This window comes from Phyllopteryx taeniolatus, chromosome 1 (assembly GCF_024500385.1).
Source record: "Phyllopteryx taeniolatus isolate TA_2022b chromosome 1, UOR_Ptae_1.2, whole genome shotgun sequence".
Classification (NCBI taxonomy): domain Eukaryota; kingdom Metazoa; phylum Chordata; class Actinopteri; order Syngnathiformes; family Syngnathidae; genus Phyllopteryx; species Phyllopteryx taeniolatus.
In genome coordinates, this window is record NC_084502.1 from 2,519,855 (window position 1) to 2,535,413 (window position 15,559).

A 15,559-nucleotide genomic window follows, 5' to 3' on the forward strand; every position below is an offset into this window, starting at 1 on the left:
CCCTTTGGGATGTGTAGAATTTGCTAGATTGTGCCAGAAGGAGGCACAGAGTTGGCAGGAAATCGGAGCTTTCATCAGACGCAAAACGTTTGGCCTGACTCTGACCTTGTATTTGAGTTCTCTATACGTGTGCTCAACCTTTGCTGCCATACTATGCCCCCCATGCATGTCATCCAGCTTTCTAGGAGGTTCAGATTCAGTCGCAATCAGACAAAATCTTTCAGGCAACTTTGAAGGACACTTTGAAATGGTTCAAATGACCATAAAATGGACAAAAATGACAGCCATCCTGTGTGCTTCAGGTCATGGGTTTTTGAGACTCGGTTGTGGGTCTGCTCATGATAGACACGCCTGAAATTTCATTGAGTGAATTTGGACAAATAAAAGCTGGAGGGAACCCCTACCAAAGGTTTTCATCAGGTTGACATTAGTATAAAAAATAATAATAATCAGTGACCACAGCGTACACCAACGCTCACTTTAAAGCAGCAGGGATACAGCCGCAAATGTTGTTGACACACTTATTCATTCAATCCATGCATTTAAGGAAGGAAGGAAGGTAGGTAGCTAGGAAGGTAGAGTGGGTAGAGTGAAACTAACTTCATTTCCAGAATCTCCTCCAGCTGTTTCCGTCTTTCCTGCCGCAGGCGGCTGAGGTGTCCATCTCGCTCGTGCAAGGTCTGCTGAGTGGAGGCCAGATGCAACTTTGTCGCGTCCAGTTCCTGTCGTGTCTTCTCCAGGGCCCCTATCAGCTCTTCCAGCTAATCAAGGGGAAACATACTTTGGTAATAGACAGTGCCTAATTGTTTATGTCTATTTCATATACACCAGAGGTGTCAAACATAAGGCCTGCGGGCCAAAGCCGGCCCGCGAGGGGGTTCAATCTGGCTCGCAGGATGAATTTGCTAGTGAAAAAATACATTTGGGGTTGGGTATAATTTTGATAATTATGCTTATGTAGAAAATGGGGTGCAAATAATTTCTAAATCTTCATAAATTGATTTAATTTGAAGTGCAATACTATATTTTTTGGTTCCAAATACCTGTGACTCAACATTTTGTGCCTTTGTATACAATCACTGTGATCAGGTATTAAAAAGTGATCAGGTATTAAAATGTGGATGCTAAAATTTAAGCAAAAAATTCTGAAGAAATCTGAGGTTGTTTTGTAAAATCATAAAAATATAAAAAAATGTACTTGTATAGCTTTGCATTAAAAGTAAGGGGAAAATTGTATGACATATGCAATGATTTTACTGGCCCGGCCCACTTGATATCCAATTAGGCTGTATGTGGCCCCAAAACTGAGTTTGAGTTTGAAACCCTGATATGTATACACTGATCAGCTACAACATTAAGTACACCTGTACGGTATAGTGGGATCCATAAATGTATCAAAATTTAACAGGGGTAAAGAAGTAAAAATAAAAAGACATAGTTACACGTACATGTCACTAAATAAGGTACCGAGACTGAATAGAAACACATCTCCGAATGATTCAATGCAGCTCACAATAACGTGCTGACAGTTAAATGAATATCTGCTCAATCTAACCTACGCAACATTACTTTTCAAAAGACTTTTCAATATAGATGTTGTATTGGGTCTTATTAGATTGTGCGGGTGTAACTGCCGGTCAGTGTGGCTTGTGTGAAAAGGATAAATTTAGGCGAAATGAATGAATGGAATGTATGGCTGCTTGAAAATGGGGGAGGTCAAATGACCGCCGTCCGTTGCGGTAGCAGCTAGTCTTTTCTCTCCTCCTCTCCCTTTGGCTTGCTTATTTTTATTTTTTATTTTTTTACTCGCTGCAGTGTTTGTCTAGCTGATAGCAGGTGAGATCAATGAACATGCATGCCCTCCAACCATTCAGGCCCACTTGTCCCACCTGAGCGTCTGACATACAGGATGTGACCTTAGGGCATCATTATCCGAACACAGGAAGTATGTAATTGTGTGACAGCAAGCGCTTCACAAAAGGATGCACCGCCGTAGTACCACAACGCCATTGTAAAACTAGAACAATTCATCTTTTTTCAATTGTGGCTTTCCCAGATAAGACAAATTATTGTTGGATCTAACATAAAGAAAGGGAAATAGAAATGAAAGAAGTGGAACGCACTCCACGGGGTGGGGCATAAAAGAAGGAGTGGGCCTCTTTTATGATGGGGCCAAATCGTTCGCACATTTTCAGGACGCTCTCCATCTCCGCCTGTTCTGTAGGTGTGTTTCGCAGATGTCAGACAGTCTGCTCGCTGTTCATGCAGATCACACGCTCGCGAGAGTAGAGGGGGATTAACATTGCAGAGTACAGTACTTTGAAATGCAATTTTGATTCATAGTAGCCTGGAAACGTACTGAAGCATCGCTATAAAACTAAATCGACCCAACATCCCTGGCAACAACATTTAACCTCACAACAGTCCAACAGCTAATTCACCCAGAAAACAACATATCAAAATGTCTAACATCACGAATCAAAGTCTGACAGCACATGAGAAGTGGGGGCATTGATAAATGGATGGCTTGGAATGATTTTCATTGTTTGATGTTTTTGTTTGAAAAGCTAAACTCTCCATTATGAAAGCCAAGGGTCACCTACATCACACATGGATCTGTCAGCCCCACACTGGCCCACCACCCAGACTAGCCCGCGTGTCACAATCACATCATTAATAAGGAATACAATGCATTTTAGTGAAATTAGGGCCCTAATCAGCTTAGTGGCGAGCCTGTGCGTGCTAATTTAGCTCAACTTCAAGGGAAAGACTCACAGCCTGGCTAAGGCTTACTAAGACTGGTTAAGCTGATTGAGGGCTCAGAGGTAAGGGCCAAATCCCCCTTGTCCATTTTCATCGGTGTCGCTGGTTCAAAGGGCGGGTTCAAATGCCACAGGGGGGAGTGTGGGGTGCAAGAGATTTGGACAGATAGTGGGACAAAGGCAGAAAGAAAAGAGTGGAGATAATTGGGCGAAACGAGTTGAGAAGAAAGCTGGCTGAGAAAGAGGCTCGGGACGATGGCGGCAGGGGACGGACCGAGACTACATTGACGGTGTGAAGAAAAGCAACCCAGAACATTACCACGCTCCATTTTAGCCAGTCAGGCTGATGGAAGACTTTCAGCGCATTACATCTCATGAGACTGATTACTTTGAGACACAGAGGAGAAGAAAGAACATTTCAAGGGGGGCAAATGAGAGAACGCCAGGAATGGTGCCAAGATCAGGTGATGTTTTACTGACTCAATACAGAGAGGTTTTTTTTTTCCCCCCTCCTTAGTCTGGGCCACGGGTGGCAGACTGACAACGGTGGAACTGCATGCTTATGTTCACATGCAGCCTCCGTCTTGCGTGCATGACGTCATGTTGGCTTGCAGTGTTCAATGCGTTGACAGCAGCGAGCACAGAGCATCATGGGCACAGAGCAGCTGGAGCCCTGAGCCAAATGGTTACCTTTTGTTGGGGAGACAGCATGACTGCTAGATTCTGGCTCAGTATGCATCAAGTCCATTCACCAGCGTGACAGCACAATGGCTCAGTATGTTCTCTGCATGTAGGGGCCCGATTTTTTGGGGAGGCGTTCCGCAGTTCACAGGGGGGGGGAAAAAATGCCTTGGTGCGTGTGAAAAGACCCACCACCATATTTATACATTTCGTTCCCACCTGTCACTAAAGCTTGCTTGCTAAACACTAGTTGTACACACACAGACTGGAAATAGAAGAAAAAAGAAAGAAAAAAAAATCAACATCTATCAAAATGCATGTATAATGTACCAAAAATGAACAAGTAAATTCCAAACTTTGTGAGCTGAAGATAAATATATTATTTATTGCTGGAAAAAAAAGTGAATGCTTAAAACTCCAAGCCAAGAAGTTTTATGGTCCACAGATTTTAAACTAGCTTGATGCTCACCTCAAACCCGCCCGATCTCTTTTCATCTTCAAGAGGCTTTTAGAAATTGAATTACTGTCCATGTAATTCTGTTTTGCGTTGAACCTACTGACTGCGATCGATGTTCTTGTCAGTAAAGTATTAAAGACCCTTTAAAGTAAATGCAGATAGTTGTTTCGAAATAAATTAAATTACATTATTGAAAGAAAATTGCTGAAAACCTGTGCAAAAGACTAATTCCAAGTAATACTGAAGTGTTAGCTTTCCAGTTATCCTAATTATTATTATTTTGGGCATGGCTATACGATGCGACGATGCAGGGACGGATTTTGGCGTCCGACATAAACTCCCCCCGCCAGTTTGCAGTTGCAGTTTGTTCGCATTAGTGGTTACTTGGTGCAATTGCGAGTTACTTAATTATTACCTGGTAGCTCTCGAGCTAGCTGGTGGCTAGTGCCTCTCATGGCGGCATGAAAAGCCTTGCAACGACCCGATGGGATGTATTCCAGCCACCGGGAGTTTTAAGCGGGTATATTTGAGGCTTGAACTTAATGCAGCCCTATGGGGAGCACAAGACAGTGCAAACTGTAGGCCGGTCCCAAGCCCGGATAAATGCAGAGGGTTGCGTCAGGAAGGGCATCCGGCTTAAAACTTTGCGAAACAAATATGAGCGTTCATCCAAAGAATTCCATACCGGATCGGTCGTGGCCCAGGTTAACAACGTCCGCCACCGGCGCCTTCAAACTTCAGGGTGCCGTTGGAAATTCAGCTACTGTGGGTCAAAGTCGAAGAAGAAGAAGAGGTGGAAAGCGGGTTCTTTGGCAGAAAGAGAAGAGGAAAGCACAGAGCCTAGAACTGAATGTGGGGACTTTGAATGTTGGGACTATGACAGGAAAATCTCGGGAGGTGGTTGACATGATGATTAGGAGAAAGGTTGATATATTGTGTGTCCAGGAGACCAGGTGGAAAGGCAGTAAGGCTAGAATTTTAGGGGCAGGGTTTAAATTATTTTACCATAGTGTAGATGGGAAGAGAAATGGAGGCATGGTTATCTTAAAAGAGGAGTTAGCTAAGAATGTCTCGGAGGTGAAAAGAGTATCATATCGAGTGATGAGGCTGAAAGTTGAAATTGAGGGTATTATGTATAATGTGATTAGTGGCTATGCCCCACAGGTAGGATGTGACCTAGAAGTGAAAGAGAAATTCTGGAAGGAGCGAGACGAAGTAGTTCTGAGCATCCCAGACAGAGAAAGAGTCGTGATTGGTGCAGTGCAGATTGTAATGGACATGTTGGTGAAGGACATAGGGGTGATGGGTAAGTACGGCATCCAGGAAAGGAACTTGGAGGGACAGATGGTGGTAGACTTTGCGAAAAGGATGCAAATGGCTGTAGTGAACACTTTTTTTTCCCGGAAGAGGCAGGAACATAGGGTGACCTACAAGAGCGGAGGTAGAAGCATGCAGGTGGATTACATCTTGTGCAGACGATGTAATCTGAAGGAGGTTACCGACTGTAAGGTAGTGGTAGGGGACAGTGTGGCTAGACAGCATAGGATGGTGGTGTGTAAGATGACTCTGGTGGTGAGGAGGAAGATTAGGAAGACAAAGGCAGAGCAGAGAACCATGTGGTGGAAGCTGAGACAGGACGAGTGTTGTGCAGCTTTTCGGGAAGAGGTGAGAGAGGCTCTCGGTGGACGGGAGGAGCTTCCAGAAGACTGGACTACTGCAGCCAAGGTGATCAGAGAGGCAGGCAGGAGTACTTGGTGTATCTTCTGGCAGGAAAGGAGAGAAGGATACTTGGTGGTGGAACCTCACAGTACAGTACAGTAAATCATACAAGGAAAAAGGTTAGCGAAGAAGAAGTGGGACACTGAGAGGACTGAGGAGAGGCGAAAGGAATACATTGAGATGCGATACAGGGCAAAGGTAGAGGTGGCAAAGGCCAAACAAGAGGCATATGATGACATGTATGGCAGGTTGGACACTAAAGAAGGAGAAACGGATCTATACAGGCTGGTCAGACAGAGGGATAGAGATGGGAAGGATGTGCAGCAGGTTAGGGTGATTAAGGATAGAGATGGAAATATGTTGACTGGCGCTATTAGTGTGCTAGATAGATGGAAAGAATACTTCGAGGAGTTGATGAATGAGGAAAATGAGAGAGAAGGGAGAGTAGAAGAGGCAAGTGTGGTGGACCAGGAAGTGGCAATGATTAGTAAGGGGGAAGTTAGAAAGGCATTAAAGAGGATGGAAAATGGAAAGGCAGTTGGTCCTGATGACATTCCTGTGGAGGTATGGAAGCATCTAGGAGTGGTGGCTGTGGGGATTTTGACCAGCTTGTTCAATGGAATTCTACCGCGTGAGAAGATGCCTGAGGAATGGAGGAAAAGTGTGCTGGTGCCTATTTTTAAGAACAAGGGTGATGTGTAGAGTTGTGAGAACTATAGAGGAATAAAGTTGATGAGCCACACAATGAAGTTATGGGAATGAGTAGTGGAGGCTAGACTCAGGACAGAAGTGAGTATTTGTGAGTATGGTTTCATGCCTAGAAAGAGTACCACAGATGCATTATTTGCCTTGAGGATGTTGATGGAAAAGTACAGAGAAGGTCAGAAGGAGCTACATTGTGTCTTTGTAGATCTAGAGAAAGCCTACGACAGAGTACCCAGAGAAGAACTGTGGTACTGCATGCGGAGGTCTGGAGTGGCAGAGAAGTATGTTAGAATTATACAGGACATGTACGAGGGCAGCAGAACAGCGGTGAGGTGTGCTGTAAGTGTGACAGACGAATTTAAGGTGGACGTGGGACTGCATCAGGGATTAGCCCTGAGCCCCTTCCTGTTTGCAGTGGTGATGGAAAGGCTGACAGATGAGGTTAGACTGGAATCCCCATGGACCATAATGTTTTCAGATGACATTGCGATCTGCAGTGAAAGCAGGGAGCAGGTGGAGGAACAGTTAGAAAGATGGAGGCATGCACTGGAAAGCAGAGGAATGAAGATTAGCCGAAGTAAGACAGAATATATGTGCATGAATGAGAGGGGTGGTGGAGGAAGAGTGACGCTACAGGTAGAAGAGATAGCAAGGGTGGAGGACTTCAAATACTTGGGGTCAACTGTCCAGAGCAATGGTGAGTGTGGTCAGGAAGTGAAGAAACGAGTCCAAGCATGTTGGAACGGGTGGAGGAAGGTGTCAGGTATGTTATGTGACAGAAGAGTCTCTGCTAGGATGAAGGGCAAAGTTTATAAAACAGTGGTGAGGCCAGCCATGATGTACGGATTAGAGACGGTGGCACTGAAGAGACAGCAGGAAGCAGAGCTGGAGGTGGCGGAAATGAAGATGTTGAGGTTCGCTCTCGGAGTGACCAGGTTGGATAAAATTAGAAATGTGCTCATCAGAGGGACAGTTCGATGTTTTGGAGACAAAGTTAGAGAGAGCAGAGTTCGATGCTTTGGACACGTCCAGATGAGAAATAGTAAGTATATTGGTAGAAGGATGATGAGGATGGAGCTGCCAGGCAAGAGAGCTAGAGGAAGACCAAAGAGAACGTTGATGGATGTCGTGAGGGAAGACATGAGGGCAGTTGGTGTTCGAGAGGAGGATGCGGGAGACTTACATGGAAAAGGATGATGCACTGTGGCGACCCTGAAAGGGACAAGCCGAAAGGAAAAGAAGAAGATTTGAGGCTTGAACTTGAGATGTGGAGGCAAAAGAAAGGTGCTAAACAAAGTCGTATTTTTTCAAGTTTCAAGCATTCAGCAGACACAGCCGCAAGGTTTGAGACCAGAGATAACGACTGGATGTTATATTATTTTTTTAGACTCATTTTATATACTTGGTTGTTAACAGGGTTGTTAAGACAAATATGGCAGGGTTGTTAACAACACTTCTCTATTGTGTGTCAAATTTAGAAGGGCCTTTAATTGTTTATTTATCCTACACTATGTTAACTTTTGTAACTTTTTTACTTGGTTCCTCTTTTCCCATGTTGTGTGGTATACTTTGATACATCATGGTGCTGATGTGTGTAATGCTGTAACTGCTTGCTGACATGTGAATAAACATATATTATGTTACTGGAGTCATTAATGGCCTGGTGTCACAAATACAGATTGGAAATTAAGAATGAAAGGAGTATGAATAACACTGAGGTTTCGTAAACTGAGTTCAACCTCCTTTTTTTTCTGCCCACACTTTTCTTTTATATTCCTCTGTCAGTATTTGTCTTTCTCTGTGTGTGAGTGAGGAGGTATTAAACTCTGCCGCAGAAATGTTGTAGTTGAAACCGCTAGTGGCTCCCGTCTTTCTTATGACACATAACTAATGTAAGGCCATTCTCATTCAAATGCAAACACACACACACACACGCAAGGGGGAAACACACTCATTCAACTCGTTTCTTAACTTACCAGCAGACACACAGTAATGCAGACACATCTGTGAAACACACTTAAGGCACGTACCAACCTACCAGCCATCAATCACAAAGACTGCAGAACACACAGGCTTAAAATCTGAAACTACATTACAAAGATAAAAGTCCTGGGAAGCCATCGCTTAATAAATTGAAGAATACATTTGGGTTCTGGATTCTTAATTCCCCACGGTTCTTCTTCATACCAAAGTTTTTTCAAAAAAATGTATGCTTCCAGGGCCTTTACCGTCCCAGTGTGACTACCCAAAAGTGAAAAAAAAAGCAAAAGCTTAGAGGCATGATTCAGTGAGTTTGTTGTGTATGAACTTTTGGGATGAGCTAAGAGATCAATGAAGGCCCACATGCATGTACAAAACCCACGAGCTCACAACAGTTCTTCTGGATGAATGTAAAAAAAGAAATAAATAAATGATTAAAAAAATAAATTTAAAAAAAAACAAATAATAAAAAAATAAAAAAAAGGTACACAAGACACACTCCAACTCTCACTCCAAGAGTGAATGTCCCAATACTTGTGTCTTGCGTTGTCTCATTAATTATAACGACAAGCGAATAAACTCTACACATGCAAAGTCTTTCATGATGCAAACCTTAATGATGCCTTATTTGGAATAATGTGTCTGGAGCGTCACATTATTGGAGTAAATGATTGAATGATTTAACCCCATCTTGCCTCCAGTTACACAAGTTAGCCACCGGAGGGTGTACCTCATACTCTTTGGGCTGCTTTGAAAAAGTTCTGCAGCCCTCTAAGACATGAATGAGTGTGCGCAGGAGGTATCAGGTCCACCTGTCTCCGGGCCCGAACGCGGGCCGTCTCCTCTTGAGCCCAGAGCACTTCCCTATGTCCTGAAGTGTTCATTGCTCTCCCTCAAGGTCTTCTCCAAATCCCCTATCCTCTCAACTGTCTCCTGCATGGCATCCCGGGAAGCTGACAGCGGAAGCTGTGGGGCAAGAGGATTTTATTTTAAAAGGTTTGGAAGTAACATGATGATGACGAGAGTATTTTAAAATACTCCACACTTTTTTATACTGTATGAGCCCATGATTAAATGATTGTTACTGTAAGGTAACACAGCTAAATTCATAAAAGAAATGAAAAAGTCCAAATATGATAAATGTTATGAACTTTGCGGACTTCCATATGACGACGAAAATGTGAGTGTGCATTTTCACATGCGGAGCAGGCAAGCGTGTATGTTCTGTGTGTGTTTGTGTGTGTGTGGCCTCTACAACACCCATGTTGAGTAGGAAAAGGATCACTCTCCACATTGGCTGATGGAACTGTGAAAGAAAACACTGAAGTGAAATAATAAACCCACAGCTTCCCTCGGACGCTTTCATTTCGGGGTCGGTGTGGGACTCGCCTTCAAGTTCACGCGTTCACGCTGCGCAGTAATCTTTGGGTCACATGGGCAACGGAGACAAGGTCAGCTCAAACTTCAGTCGGTGGCCGCATGCTTGTTACAATATACTCACAAATATTTTGAAACCAACAGGCTTTACAACCGCTTATAAACACCACATCGCAATACGGGGATTCCGAGGACTCAAATCATAGGACACCCAAATGAAGTAAATAAGTCATAGGGTGATACTGACAGCAGCAATGGGATTCTCCCTGCGGGTGATGAGAACGGTGCCAAGCCGGGCAAATCACAAGCGGAAACTTGTTGCTCGTCACGTCAGCGCCACGCAGCTGGAGGTAAGCGACAAACCCCTGCGCACATACACAGAGGGAGGCTGTGTGCGTCAGCCCTCCAGCGCTGTAATTGGACGTGACAGACGGCCAGTAATTCGATGCAACAGAATCAACAAGTGCTGCTCTGATCCCGCCCAACTGAGATATGCGCACACACACATTTATAGGAATCGACCCTACCCGCCCAACCCCCTACTGCGATGGTGCCGCTGCCGGGACCCTGAGCGAAACCCTACCAGAAGGCTTGTCCGTCAATATGAATACATGTACATCCTTTGCGTGTTATGTGACTTTTATTATCAACGAGAGACTAACGCTGTCTTTCAAGGATGCACAGAGAAGGGAAAAATGGGTGTGCATAGGGGGGGAAAAAAGAAGAAATGGAGCGATAATTGGCTCTACAGCACCAGTCATCACCCAGGTCCCCGAGGAAAGGTCATTATCGAGTCTGACCCTTTCTGCTGGGATGGAGGGATTATAATCATTACGATAAACCAGAAGGAGTGACAAAATGCAAACTTCCAGCAGCTGTGCACCCCAGACACACACACACAGAAATACATACACATGACTCACAAAAAAAGTTTGGGATATTCGGCTTTTGGGTGAAATTCTCACTTTACAGGTGAACTTAATTTGACCTTCCCTAAACTTTTGAATACACATGCAGAGTAAATCCAATGTTCTGGTTTCATTACAACTGATAGTTCAACAACTCTTCTACATGCTGCTCACATTTTCAAATCATAAGACCAACAACTAGTTACTGGATACAGAGAGACTGAAAGAGTCACAGAAAGGCATAGAAGTTGGAAATGTGTTTATCGATTCATGGATCAAAGACACGTGGTGAATTTTGCAGTTCAGCTCCTTGTTAGAGAACAGCAACTTGTGCAAAAAGTAGTGACAACAGTTGAAGAAGGTCAAATTAAGTTCACCTGTAAAGGTAATAGTGCATTTTACGTTCATGGTAAAAGTTCACCCGAAAGCCAAATATCACTAACCTTTTATTAGTAGTAAAAGCATACACTGCATGTAAATCCACACACAGCATGATCCAAAGGATAAAAAGCAAAAAACAAATATATATATTATTTTATTTTAATGGTTTAATTGATATTAAGTATGTGTGTGTGGTGTATATAAAATGTTTAATTTGTATGAATGTATAATTTAGTCAGGTGTACAGACTACGGGGAAAAGAAAATTGCGAAAGACCGGGGTAGAGATGGAGGGAGGTGTGGTAGATTTCTCTCTCTCTTATGGTAAAAAAGTAATAAGAGGCCACTTTGAGAGCTTAAAGTGAACATTTCCGAAGTGTGTTTTCTTTGTGTTGGCCTACTGCAGCGTAATGCGATGGAGACGATGAAGCGGAGAGATGCTATCTCTTCATCCCACATAAACTTTCCTGCATGGACGGGGAGCGGGAAGATGGAGGCGCTGCCCAATGTGTTTGTGTTTACCCTCGGGGCATGTTTTGTTCCTCGCCAGTGCAGAGATAATTGTAGAACGGCAGAGGTGAAAAGTGAGCAAGATAGGGGTTGGCCGAACAATCTTACCGCAAAGACAATTTCATTAAACAAAGATGATAAACGCAACACGGTAAAGTGTGCAGGTAGTACCTATGTCCAAAAAAAAAGAAAAACACAGCTTTGAATCCCACTTTTGTCATAATAAGTACTTTATATATACACTTGTATATTTTTTAATTAATTTGATTTTCCTCATTCTCACACAGACAATTATAAATGGATAATTTCAAACCTGCGATAAAGAGTGTGGATGTCCATCAGGCTGGGCATCTTTCCTTTTTTCACCAGGCACCATTTGCTTTTGGATATGAGGGGACTTGATTTGCCTTAAGATTTAAAAAAAAAAAAAAAAAAAAAGGTAAAGGTAATTAATAACCAATTAATTAGTGATCGTTGATAGTGTGATTTTTAACATGAGTGATACAGAATTGTACAAAAACAAAACAAATGTGTGACTCGTGGCAGATGAGATGAGTGACGCCGTAAGTCTGTCAACTGCAAAGCACACAGACAGGAAGTACACGCGCCGACAGATGCCTCAACTCCCTCCTCAGGACAGTTCCAATGAAAAATTTGGGTGATGAGACCAAATTTGTTAATTGCCTTTCGAGTTCAGCAGGCCTGTGTTTATTTATTTCATTCAATCAGGTATTTATTCATGGTTTAGACTTTCATTGAACATACCATTTCAATAAGTAAAAAGGTAGTGTCAAAATTGTTAAAATGTACAAGTTTAGCACTCTCTCTATTTTGAGGGGTAAAAGTGAAAATGCAAGAAAGCTGACAGTGACAAATTAGCGCAAGAGAACTCTGTGGCACTGTAAACAAGCTGTGAGCAAGCAGCTGCTAAAACGTGCCACATTATTATTCCACATCCATGCTGGTGTGTTTATTTTGGGTCAGAGCTACAAGCTGCCCCCACATGTGGGCAAATATTTGCTGTCATTTCCCCCAAAATGTTGTTTGTGTGTGCTAAACATGTGAGTGATGTCGGCGAGCAATTCATTTAAATATGCCTAAAAAAAAAAAAAAAAAAAAAAAAAAATGATGAAAACATTTAACACACACACGCAACGGGCACGCACGCGCACACTGCACAAATTCACTGCATGCAGACCAAAAGCAAATTTAGTTAGTCAAGATGCATTCTGGAAAGAGAATTTCCAGCTTTGTAAGGAAAGCCCTGTTCTGTTCCATGGCAGTTCTTTCGTCATTCACACCAAAGTATTGTTGGTGTCACAGTGTGCAATTTCTTCCGTCACGTCAGCTGATCACCTTCTACTAGCCAGCCAATCTGTCAGCCAATCATGTGCTACTGGGCAGAATTAGTGTCACCTCCCTATTTAAGGCCTGGTTGACGATGCAATCGTTGTCATAGTGTCGCACGATCTTCCGTGTAAGACCCGAGAACGCTACCCCGTGAATCCACTCTACTTCCCGTCCATGACCAGCACTTCTCAAGGTTGCCTGTTCCTGTGGCTGTTGGACCAGTCTTCTGTTATGACCTCGAGCCCTGCTATGTCTGCGTGATTCCGCTACAAGGTCAACTCAGTGTGAGTTCCCCGTTTTCCCTCTTCTGCTCTCTGCGAATCGTGGAATAAAACAGTGAAATTTTAGCATTTACTGTTATCTGTGGATTACACACCATTGATCATCTGGGTCAAGGCCAACCTATCTTCAAAGCCTGACCCTCTCGACTGTGACGTGGGAAGTGACTGCCCTTAACTACACTGAATGTGATCTCAGGTTGATTATTAAAATATCTTCTAACTTTCCTGGTGTGCTGCATTTGGGTCCGAAGCCACACTCACCCCGTGACAGTTGGATGTGTTCGATTTACAAGGACTTGAGCGCTCTCACCTCAACCCCATTAAATACCTTTGGGATGAAGCAGCGATTCTGAGCCAGGCTCTCTGATCTCACAAGTGTCATTCTGGATGAATGTAAAAAAAATTGAATGTTGCAATTAAGAGAAATGAGATCTACCCTGTGTCCTTCCCCTCCTCCCTGTCTGATGCTCACCTGCTCCTTAATCTGCCTTCCTCACCTGCACCTCATTATCCCCGATTACCTCATGTATTTAACTGTGTGTGTCATCCTGTCGCATCGCAAGTTCATTGTCGGACCTTGTCGTCGCCTTCCAGCATTCCTTGTTCTCGTCACTGACTCATAGTAAGCTTTGACCACATATAATTATTGACTTTGACTAGTTTTTGGATACTGTTGCAGCTAAACGGTGGACCTTTTTTGTGAAGTAAAATCTCCTAACCTTTATACCACCTTTCCTTAACCTTTGTGGAATACTTCATCAGGTCAAGAAGAGATGAAAAGATGCCTCCTTTCGAACATAGGAAAGGACAGAACTGTTTGAAATGAATTCGACTCCACTTTTCCTAACCGTCATGGTTGCGAGTATTGCTGATGTACATCTGTAGCACGCTTTCTTTTCTTTTTCTGTCCTTTTTTCTAGCTCACTCAAAGTTATATCCCTCAAACATTTTTGTAATTGTTGATAATATTTTGTGTTTACAGAGGGGTTTTTTTCTGTGTGGATAGTAATGTTAGTCTTACAATTATAGAAGCTTTTTTTTATCTTCACATTGCTCCTGTTTTGTAAACAGAAGCGAACAGTATTTGTTTACATATACTGTTTTATACTATTTGCTAATAAAAGTTTTTATTTTATTTATTTATGTATTTATTTTTTTAAGCCTGAAACTCTTTTGTGCTTTCACAAAGTTGGTAAACTTTGTCAGTGGTCTGTTGCTTTACGTTTTGCTGCTATGAAGGATTGTGGGTAACGTATCGCCTTTCTTTTCAGAAAGGTTGGTAAGAGTGAGCAATGCTAAAAAGTGGGTGAAAGATTTCATTGAGGCACCTTTCCTGAGCATTTTTGGTTTGAACAACCTTTCCTCTAAGTACTCCCGGTCATCTCGCTCGAATAGAGAAGGAAAAGAAAGTTCCTCAGCAAAAACAACAATCCGAAGAGGACCGGTGTATTTTTTGCAACTATCTTTTGTCTCTGAGTCTTGGATTTGAATCCTACTCCATGTACTTTCCATGACAATAACAGATTTATACCAGTATCTCCTTTAATTCTGTTGCAAGTCATGAAATATATGTAGCCTAAACCCTCATCTAGAGGAGTTGAGGGGAGGAATCGGTTTCTACTGCAATGTTTCTGTGTGTGTTTGTACAAGCTCAGACCCATGTCCACTGAAAAGTCGCTGGGCCATGAGGGCATATCAGCTCTCACATGGCTACCGGCGCAGGTGTGTAAACCAGCAGACATGCTGGTCTCCTTTGATTGCGAATAGAGTTCCATCAAAGTATCCGGGCAAGGTTGATGGGGTATAAAAGTGTGAATAAAAATATCGGGGCTGCATGTGCACGCACGAAAACGTGATCGGGAGAACAGTGTTTTGGTGCAGTAAGATTTCTAAGATAGACAGAGTTGGTGGAAAGAGAATGGAGAAATGCACTGTGCATGAAATCTGATACATTTGTAAGTCATTTTTCACATCCTTGTGGTTCTTCCACCTGGAGCACTCTACACATCCATGTTCCAAGACAAGCAGCTCCAATTTATTCCTGGCTCCGCGAGCAACTGTGTTTTTATCTTTTTTTAAGCATATTTTCCCATCAATCTTTTCCCATACGTGTCATTGTAATTTCTTTTATTGGTCTCAAATGCTTTTTAGGTTGGCAAAAAAATTGTGAACTACTGAGATAATTATCAATGATTACCAATTACTAAAATCATTAAGCCACAATTTTAAGATTCCAAGTTCCACAAGGTTTGTGTCCCACTGAGTGACAAAACATTTGTAATATGCAGGGACTGTGTATATTGTATAAATGTATAGAAATTCTGTCAACGTTATTTAAGGCACTAAAAGGACAGTTGTTGCTGAAAAGACATTTACATTTTGCAGTGTGCGTCACATGCAATTCAACATCCTGAAGGCCAGTGAATAGAAAGTATTAATCTGATCGTAA

At 42.8% G+C, this 15,559-nt stretch overlaps 1 protein-coding gene across 1 annotated transcript in view; it reads right to left on the reverse strand.

The window, feature by feature from the left end:
• Nucleotides 1–15,559, reverse strand: part of LOC133489445 (ERC protein 2-like) — a 138,971-nt gene that overhangs the window by 74,458 nt on the left and 48,954 nt on the right. The window contains 4 exon segments of the mRNA XM_061798565.1: nt 601–761; nt 9,117–9,188; nt 9,190–9,270; nt 11,793–11,886. Of these exon segments, the coding sequence (XP_061654549.1) occupies nt 601–761; nt 9,117–9,188; nt 9,190–9,270; nt 11,793–11,886 (408 nt within the window).